The sequence below is a fragment of the Myxocyprinus asiaticus genome, chromosome 7 (genome assembly GCF_019703515.2).
Source record: "Myxocyprinus asiaticus isolate MX2 ecotype Aquarium Trade chromosome 7, UBuf_Myxa_2, whole genome shotgun sequence".
Lineage (NCBI taxonomy): Eukaryota > Metazoa > Chordata > Actinopteri > Cypriniformes > Catostomidae > Myxocyprinus > Myxocyprinus asiaticus.
Window position 1 is genome coordinate 3,410,807 of NC_059350.1, and position 10,228 is coordinate 3,421,034.

At 41.6% G+C, this 10,228-nt stretch overlaps 1 protein-coding gene across 1 annotated transcript; it reads right to left on the minus strand.

The window, feature by feature from the left end:
- Positions 1-1,856: 1,856 nt before the first annotated feature.
- Positions 1,857-8,876, minus strand: LOC127444020 (delta-like protein A). The gene is made up of 11 exons (XM_051703150.1): positions 8,495-8,876; positions 8,102-8,404; positions 7,935-7,995; positions 7,560-7,817; positions 5,455-5,515; positions 5,156-5,286; positions 4,731-4,900; positions 4,111-4,327; positions 3,189-4,017; positions 2,889-3,066; positions 1,857-2,760 (listed from the first exon to the last, which is right to left on the minus strand). Exons 1-11 carry the CDS (start codon positions 8,546-8,548, stop codon positions 2,755-2,757), a joined length of 2,268 nt encoding a protein of 755 aa, XP_051559110.1. The 5' UTR covers positions 8,549-8,876; the 3' UTR covers positions 1,857-2,754.
- Between the last annotated feature and the right edge of the window lie 1,352 nt (positions 8,877-10,228).

Below are 10,228 nucleotides of genomic sequence, written 5' to 3' on the forward strand. Positions count from 1 at the left end.
ATTAATTCTTCTGTTAAAACTCATGCATTATTTGAGCGCAAAGTTGTTTAAATTGTCATTTTAAGGTTTTAGGGTTGTTGACATTACATCGTCATGGCAACGAAGTTGTAAAACTGGCAATAACTTTACACAGAAACGGTTAGTAAGCGTTTTTATCACACTAAAAATCATGTTAACACACATATTGTTTACATCTTGTGTCTATACTTTTGAAACCGTGAGTATTCTTACGATTACAGATTGGCCCCATTGACTTCCATTGTAAGTGTCTCGCTGTAATCTTGAGTTTTGCTTTTTTTTAAAGAAAAGGAGGGACGAGACAAAATACATATTTGTCGTAATCAATATTAGTCCACAAATGCTGTCTATTAAGCTTAACTTATATTGAACCCGGAATATTCCTTTAAGTGAAGTGCTGTTTGCAGGGTTATGTGAAGTAGTTTAAAGTTACTTTTAAATGTGAAATATCAGAGAAGTCCAAGAGCCGTAAGATGAAGAGTGCCCATTGTGTCTCTCCTTCATGGCCCATGTGGGGTCTAGCTGGTGTTTTCTGCCTGCAGGACGCTTTGACTCAGGAGGACAGACAACATCTGTCGTTCTTTGCCCCCTCCCTTTCCTCCATTCATAGGCACACACTGCCTCTCCCAAATGGTGCCCTTTTGTATGGGCTATTGTCCACTGCTACATTGTGTGACTCTGCCTGTTCCCCAGAGCCCCATTGATGAGTGTAGTAAGAGACCTCGGCCAGAACTGCTCTGAACTTCTTCTCTAGCTTAATGTTTAGCCATAAAAACTCAACAAAAGACATTCTGTTCTCTCTTTTTTCAAAAAAGGGAGCAACATTTTGAAATTTATGTTCCGTTTTGTTTTTCATGCGAGATTTAAATCTGTTGGTAATGTGCAAAATCAAGAAAGGTTTTCCCGGCAAATCACATTTGTTTGTTTTTTTATCCAGCTAGGAAGTCAGCCAACTTGTCGGAGTGTGTTTGAGCTCTTCCCAACTCTTTAAATTTCTCTCCCTAGTCCTGTTGGAAAACTTGTAAACATCCTGCAGCTATCTGACAGCGTTTCTCAAAGGCCTTCTCTTGAGTGATGTGCCCGCGGCTGGCTGAATGTGGGCTAAAGCGATGAATAGCCCAGTATGGGGTGACCAAGAGGCCAGAGCAGATGTTAATGATTAGCTTCGTTCTCATCCCTATAAAGAACCCACATCCCAATCTACTCCCCGATTTCTAAAGAACCATCTCCAGTCCAGAGCGCCACACATAAAAGTCATAAATCCAGCACCTAGAACAGACCTCGCTAGAACTGGGGATCACCACAAAAGAGTGTTAAAAGAGGCTTACAGTGTATTTAGCAGTTAAGTTAAGTTTTGCACTTGTTTTTACAACCTGTTTTTTGTATGTTTTCTCCCTTTAGCAATAAAAGGCTGAAATTATGAGATTATTTCAGTGTTAAAATATGAATGTGTACGAAGACGTTGCAGTGGTATGAATGAATCAATGACATTTTCAATAGTTCATAGTGTTTATTTGGAAAAATAATTTAAGCTAAAACTTCATTCAGAAGAGAAAATCAAACAAAAACCTGTTAATGAAAACAACAGCATTAATAACATTTTTTAAAATTCCTTCTTTAAATAACATTTTCTCAAAACATCCCAGCAACCCGAAGTGCCTTTGCAAGTAACAGGAAGAACTTAGGAAAAACTCACACTTAAATAGTCTTAAAAACATTTCAAATATTTAGAAATACAACATACAACTTAAATAAAAATAAGTTAACTTAAATCATACAACTCTTGTTACAAAAAAAGGAACAAAAACATACAAACAAGGATATTATTCATCATCAACACAAACGTATTTTTTTTTAACGTCCAAAAACAAATTACATACATATTCTAAACCATAATGCGCAAAAAAAAAAAAAAAAAACGGAGGCTCGGAAGACTTTGAGATTTTTTTGAGCACTTATACATACAGTTTCCACTGGTCATGTGACAGGATATGACATCATGTGACATTTAACCCAGTGTAAGTCAGGCCAGTATGGCTGAACATCCACCGTAGTCCCTTGTACACTGACTTGTGGGGCCAGCAAATGTTGCCAAAATATTGCTAAAATGTTGTCACAACTTTGCCACGGCATCGCTGAGACAGTCGATGGCAAAAATGTTGCGATACATTTCTTTTAAACGACTTCAACATCCTTAATGTTTGGTGCAGTCTCTGGGCACAGTAAAAGCCTGTGGGGCCCCGGAATTATTGGCGAAAAAACAGCAAATGTTGCCAAAATATTGCTAAAACGTTGCCACTATGCTGACACAGTACTGGACATCACATGGCAAAACACGGCGATACTTTTCTTGAATTCCCTCCTATTTCTGTTATATTTTCCTAATGCCATTTCCATGTGACGAACCCACATTAAAAAAAACATTAAAAATGGACACACGTTGTCCAACACCTTTAACATGGCTTAACGGGTAAATTTTACATCTACGTTTTAAATTTTAATGACACTCCAGCCATCATTTCCACAAGTTTTCAAGCCTACAGGCCACCACTGCCTGCGCCTTTTTCAGTACAGAGAACCAGCTCATCCTGAATATCAGTTAATCAGTCTTAGTTTCTCAGCAGCAGTAGTCACGAGGTGGGACGTTTCCACCTAAGGTTCGAGCAGCAGCATTTTCTTAGGGAGTTCAAAATGCCTCCCGTAGGACACAATGAGCATCGGCTTCCTGCAGGCCCATTACACCTGAGTAGTGGAAGAGGAAAAGACTTCAAATAAGTTGTACAAAAAGGCCTAAAAAGGCTGTCGATCTCAAGGTTTTAACGTATGTCTTAATGATGCATGAATTCAAAAATTATAGACAGTTAACTCACCTCAGTTGCAATTACACATTCATCTTTTTCCTCCGACATCACCATGACGGATTTGTATTTGGTGTCGACACAAGCCGACGTGGATGCTGATGCACATGCTGACTCGGAATACAGTGAATCGGAATACTTTGATTCGGAATACTTCGACTCTGAATACTTGGACTTTTCTGATGCATCACTGTAAAGGGAGGAGAGACTGTAGTAAGTAATTGTCATTCTTGTTTGATGGTATTCTGGATAAATTTGACAGGATAGAGTAAATAGTTAAAATAAACAAGAATACTGTGACAAGACTTTTACCTTTTCAGACGTTTCCTGCGCTTGTCTTCAAACTCGCAAGGGTCTTGCAGAGATTGGCACTTTACATCCTCGCAGCTATCAGACAACTCCTTCGCTGCCATCTCCTTCCCAGGATACTCTAGTTTCACCTCATGTTTCACTTCGTACTTCACTTCCTGTACCAGGTTATGGTCTGCAGGTCCATGTCGTGTCTTATAGCTCCTCTTTTCGGTTGTCAGACTCAGGTCATCGTGGTCGCAATGAAAGTCAATCTTCTTGTTGATGTTCTTGACTGGTGCAGAGCTTACAACACTCACAGTCAGATCTTTGTCACGGTGACAGTTGTTTGTGAGGTTGTTGATGGTTTCATTTTCCCCATTAGCGACTTCCTCCTCCCTATCCCGTCGACGCTGCTGAACCTTTGAGCGAACGCAAACCACCATCACGGCACATGCGACTACCAACAAAAGCACCAGCAAAACTCCTGATCCCACCGCAGTCCAAGGAACATCACCGGCTATCTGGGAAACTCTGTCTGGAAGCAAGAACTGGCAGTTGCGTCCTCCATATCCCGGAACGCAAGCACATACATAGCGGTTGTTCCGCTCGTGGCAGGTGGCGCCATTGTGGCAGGGGTTGTGCTGGCAGCGGCTTACAGTTGAACTGCAGTTCTGTCCGGCATACCCAGGTGGGCAATTACAGATGTAACCATTGGCCCCTTCCTGACAAGTTCCGCCATTTTGGCAGGGGTAAAGCGAACACTCGTCCCCAGCCCGGTCGCAGTTCATACCCGTGAACCCTTCTGGACACTGGCATAGGTAGGAGTTCACCAGGTCTACGCAGCGTGCACCTATTGGATTGAAGATAAAATGATAATGAGGATTTGGAAACGTATTGGATTGCAAAGAGTTCTCTGGTACTTGAAGCGGAAAGTGGAACATACCGTTTGAGCATGGACCGGAGGTGCAGTGGTCGATCTTCTTCTCGCAATTGAACCCTGCATATCCTGTGGGACACTGGCAGAAGTAACCGCCGTCTGGGTTGTCGGCGCAGCGTCCACCATTAAAGCAAGGCCCATCTGCACAAGTCATGGCACTGAGCTCACAGTTATTGCCATAGAAACCAGGTGGACAGGCACAACTATAAGTGTTCTCCATGTCCTGTGAAAATCAAAGGAACAGGAAGTTTAAAAACAGATGCAGTGAGGAATAGTGGAATCGTTTTTACCCTGACTAATGTGTTGTAAAAACAGTTCGTTTTAGATCATTAGAACTACTGTAAATACTTGTAATACCTGTATGTGTAGCAACCTGTCTACACCGGACGAGAGCGGCAAAATGCGATGCATCAAAAGCAAAGTGCTCCCATTGTAATCAATGATGCCGTCTACACTGGATGCGAGTTTACAGACACCACATTGGCGCTACAGCTCACAGCTGATTCTCCATGCACGTCATCTTATTAAAACATTCACTTGCGTCCGGTGTAGACATGGTGTAACACTGATTTTACTTTCTATATAGGACCTGTTGGTAAGTATTTACACTTCATAGAAAAACTTACAGTGCAGCTTCCTCCGTTGCGGCAGGGGTTCCCTGTGCATTCGTTGACTTCAATCTCACAGCTGGCTCCCGTAAAGCCCGGACGACAGGAACAGGTGTAGCTGCCCTGACCAGTGTTACTACAAGTGGCTCCATTCAGGCAGGGCTTATGATGGGTACAGTAATTTAGATCTGGGAAGAAAGAGGCTCCATATGTTCAGCACATGTGGATTAATCCAAACGAAAGCAGCAACACATGGCTGGACCGCAGCTGGACAGCTGTTGCGCTCTATCTGTGCTCTATTTGTATCTTTGTCTTCTTTTATAGTCTTTCCATATCTGTTTCTTCTATCTCTCTTTTGCACCAAACATCCTTCTGTCCGTCTCTCAAGGCAACATAAATGGTTTTCTTTGATCTTTTGTTTACTCTATCTCTCTTTTTCTTACCTTGGTTGCAGAAGAGGCCACCCCAGCCTTCCTGGCAGTTGCATTGCCATGGTTGCTGGCAGGTTCCATGAAGGCATCCTGGGTAACGTATGCACTCATCACAGTAGCGGCCTTTAAACCCGACTCTGCACCTGATAGAGCATCCAAACAAATAATCTCATTAGAAAACTGTTTTGAATGTGGGTTGAACTGCTCAGCTCATGTTTAATGCACTTTAAAGTGATGTGTGTAATATTTTCGATGTTAAATGTAGAGCCAACTGTATGTAAGCAATCCCAAAAAGTGGTTCTGGCACATACTTGCACTCTCCAGGTTTCTCGCAGAAGCCGTGCTCCTCATCACATCCTGGGAGGCATATTGCTGAAAGAGGGACAAAACATGTACATTAGGACCGTGGCGCTATAGTTCACCCCTTAACCATATGCTCTTTGTCTAATTTTTACATCTAGTGGAAACCTATTCCCTAAATCCTAACTAACTTATTTTGTTTCAAATGAGGGGGGGGTCACTTAAACCTATTAGCTTTCGGTTAAACTAGAAAAAAATACTAAAATCTCCTCATCACCACTGAAGAATTTCTGCTTAACACATGACGACAATAGGGTGCTCACAAACAAGGGGACCCTTCTTTCCTCCCTTTCTTCACTGTGGGTAAAACTTTTTTCCCTCCCCTCTGCTCTCAATGTCTCCGGGTAGGGAAGATAAGAGTGGACAGCTGGTGTATGCGCGGCCAGCGGGCGACAGCTGCTCCATTGTCTGTGTACTCCTGGTAGCTGCCCACTTCAAACAATACCTCCCCTCTGCCAGCCAATCGGCACCCGCCCCACTCCAGGAGTAACCAATCGGACACGAGCATGTAAATTTATGGCACGCGTGAGATTATTCCTAAAAACTTTCCTCCTCCCGACTGGAATAAATCAAGTGGTGTGTTGTGAGAGTGGGCTGAATGGGGCAGTGCAAGTGTGGGAGGGCGGGGGTATTAGTTACAAGTTGCTCGTAACCGTTAACTTTGTTTTTTCTTACTTTTTCTTCTGCCTTTTTCTATACACTCTAAATAACTGCACAAAATATCGTCTGTATTTTTTTTTTTAAACAAATAAATATCCCTACTTTAAAATTACGATAAGATAAAATAATAATGTGATGGAATTTTATAGACGATGTTTACGATATTTATGTATCAATATTTCTTGCTTCCGCCTTTTTCTATACACTTTAAATAAACTGCACAAAATATCGGCTATTTAAAAAAAAGAAATAAACAAAATGACGATAAGATAAAATAATGTGATGGAATTGTATAGGTGATGTTTACGATATTTGTTTATTAATATTTCTTTTGCTTTTTTCTATACACTATATAAACTGCAAAAATATTTTATAAACAAATAAATAACAAAGTTACGATAAGATAAAATAATGTGATGGAATTTTATAGACGATGTTTACGATATTTTTTTTTTTATTATTATTTTATTTTATCCCCTTTTCTCCCCAATTTGGAATGCCCAATTCCCACTACTTAGTAGGTCCTCGTGGTGGCGCGGTTACTCACCTCAATCTGGGTGGGGGAGGCCAAGTCTCAGTTGCCGCCGCTTCTGAGACCCTCAATCCGCACATCTTATCACGTGACTCGTTGTGCATGACACCGCGGAGACTCACAGCATGTGGAGGCTCATGCTACTCTCCGCAATCCACACACAACTTACCACACACCCCATTGAGAGCAAGAACCACTAATCGTGACCACGAGGAGGTTACCCCATGTGACTCTACCCTCCCTAGCAACCGAGTCAATTTGGTTGCTTAGGAGACCTGGCTGGAGTCACTCAGCACACCCTGGATTCGAACTCGCAACTCCAGGGGTGGTAGTTAGCATCAATACTCGCTGAGCTACCCAGGCCCTCCACGATGTTTGTTTATTAATATTGCTTTCACTTTTTTCTATACACTAAATAAAATGTGCAAAATATCGGCAGCATTTTTTAAAAACAAATAAACATAAAATTACGATAAGATAAAATAATGTGATGGAATTTTATAGACAGTGTTTACGATATTTGTTTATTAATATAGCTTTCGCTTATTTCTATACACTCTAAATAATCTGCACAAATATCGGCTGTATTTTTAAACAAATAAACAAAATAAAATTACGATAAGATAAAATAACGTGATGGAATTTTATAGACAGTGTTCACTACATTTATTTATTAATATTTCTAACTTTGCGTACGCTTTTTTCTATACACTAAATAAACTGCACAAAAAAATATCGGCAGCATTTTTTAAACAAATAAACAAAATAAAATTACGATAAGATAAAATAAAATAAAATAACGTGATTAAATGTTTTCGACGATGTTTACGAGATTTATTTATGAATATACTATATTTTACTTACCTTCCGTGCAGTACTGGCCCTTCCATCCGGCGTCGCAAATAATTTCTCCGCGTTCTCCACATGTGAAATGACCGAACGCGTCATCTCTCGGGCGGCAAAACACGGAGCATCCCTCGCCATAGTAGTGCTCGTCGCACACAAAGCGGTACGAGTACTTGAGCTCTGTCCGGCCCACACTGTGCAGGTCCTGAGACCAGTCCTCGCCCACCGTCAAATGACGCTGAGTGGTCATGGTGCTGATGATGCGCTCTGGGTTTTCTGAATAGAATAAAGATCCCAAAGTTTCAGCAATGCAATTCAACAATATTAGTTTATGTTAATAAAGTAGCCCATAGTATAGCCTTGCGATCTTCTTTTAATTATTGGACCACCCACCTGTTGTCAAATCCTCTTTGGAATCAGCATGCACCGCTTCAATGATAAGAGAAAAAGTCCCCTACAAAACCAAAAACAGTTCCATCCATCAGACAATGACTATACTATGAATCCAACACTTCTGAACTGACTCCATATCTGTTTGCATCAACACTAAAGATACTCACCGGCCACGTGAAACCGAAGTTCATCCTGATGGGATTGTTGAAAGAGCCGTCCGGTAATGTATCTGGCACTTGGAAAGAGTTGGATCCCAACACGGGGGTAACGGTACCTCCGTAGGTGCAAGGTGGCTCCGGAGATGCGTTGGGCTGATAATGTTTTAAGCAGATGCGGAAAAAAGTCTTGCACTCGCACTGCTGATACGGGGAGGGGGTCAGTCCTCCTTTACAGCAGTTCTTGTTGCCTTGAACACCCTTCTTGTTCAAAAACTCCTGCAACTTGAGCTCAAAGACGCCTGAGCAGGACGCCTAGAGGAACCAAGGTAGGAATATTAAATAAGGAATATTTTATAGCATACTTCAACAGGTTTCAATGAGGATGCATGTGGAAATCCTTACCTGGCAGAGTAACATGTACAGGATGGAGAAGAGCAACAGCAAGTGGCGTCCCATGACGAATAAATAATAATAAATAAATAGGTTTCTGAAAGTCTTTGAGCAACTTGGCTGCTCCTCACAAAGGATCCCTTCTTTTAGAAGCCCCTTCTTTTAGCCGACTGATTCATTGAGACTGAACGTTGTTCCCTTTCATGTCCAGTAAGTACACGAGAATTCCCAAATGTGTTCCCAAAACTCCCAAAACTTTGTTGAATTCCGTTTCAGTGTAATAATCCTCAAAGGTCGCTTGGAAGTTCACAGGACGTCTCAGCAAAGCGTGGTAGGAAGATGCTTGTGTGCTTTTATAGTTCCCTGTTGGTCTGTTCCTAAACCAGGATTTGTTCCAACATCCCTCCTCACGTCCTTCTCCCACGGGCACTGTGCGTTTGTATCTGGAGCGAGGCCGCCTGCCGCCAGTTTTATATGGGGTGCCACATGCCGGGGTAATAATATGCTAATGAACTACTACCCCCAATCTGTCCCACGCTTTACAGTGCAACCAACCCGCCTCTCCAAAACACATCAGAACTGCTGCGCGTGTGCGTAAAAACGCGACTATAATTTACAACTTTTGGGCAAGTTTTTGAATGGCTGGAATTTGGGATTATAATTTGCATTACATTTGATCAATGAAATCGGCAAAAATACCCAAATGTACTTGTTGTTGACGTACAGTTTAAAATAGTGTTGTTTTATTGTCTCTCTCTGCTCTGTTTGATGTGTTTTTGTGTTTTCGTCTCCAAAGTTGGCTTCATGTAGAAATGTAGAAACTACAAAATGATTAAGGAATGAAATCTCAGTTTTCAACAAATGTTTTCTTTCTGCTTCCATTTGCGTTTCCTGCTTCAGGGAGTCTCCTGGATTGTATCTAAAAACATTCCTCGTGCCAACACTGTGGAAGAATACAGTTTGCATGGAGGCCAAATTCTCCACTTGCTTTTCCCTTTTCCGCCGTGTGTGTATTAAACGCGTGCAGTTCTGCTGTGAAGGAGTGCGCGTGCGCGTGTTGCTCCGCTATTGTGTGCTGGCGGAATAAGTTTGCTCTCCGCGCGCTCAGCTGTATGGTAATTCAGGCAGCACCTGCTGTCTCCACAATGTGGCGAGGTGCACGAGCACCCACCGGCCGCGCGCGCGCGCTACCGCTCTCATATAATCGTCCGATCCGAGGAGCCCCACAAAAACAAGCAAATCGCCTCCTTATCGTCCTATTCTCAGGACTCCATTCAAACAAATATGTGTTTGTTTTACCTCGTCTTTTGAACCACAATGATGCCCGACTGTCTTACATTAAAGTCGAGTATGAAAAAAGGGTGTGTGACAAGTTTGTATGATGTGTATTTTTGGGGGAATTTTGATATTTCAACCTCAGTTTCTATAATACATCTATAATACACTGTGTACACAAAATAGTTACACACAGGACCTTCAGGACAAAAATGTCCCCATTGAAACCCATTAAAACGGCAATATTTGATCCCAGTGCCATTAAAGCATAAAATCATGAATTATATGATATTGTGCTTTCATTCCGGAGCTCTGGCTTTAAAATTTACATTTTTAATATTTTCCACCAGATGGCGCCATTTTTCTCATGTTTAGCCTATGGAGCAAATATAAGCTTTTCCCCTATTTTCTGTTTGCTGTATTATAGAGCACTGCAGGACAATTGAATAAATGATGCAGCTAAAATTGTGT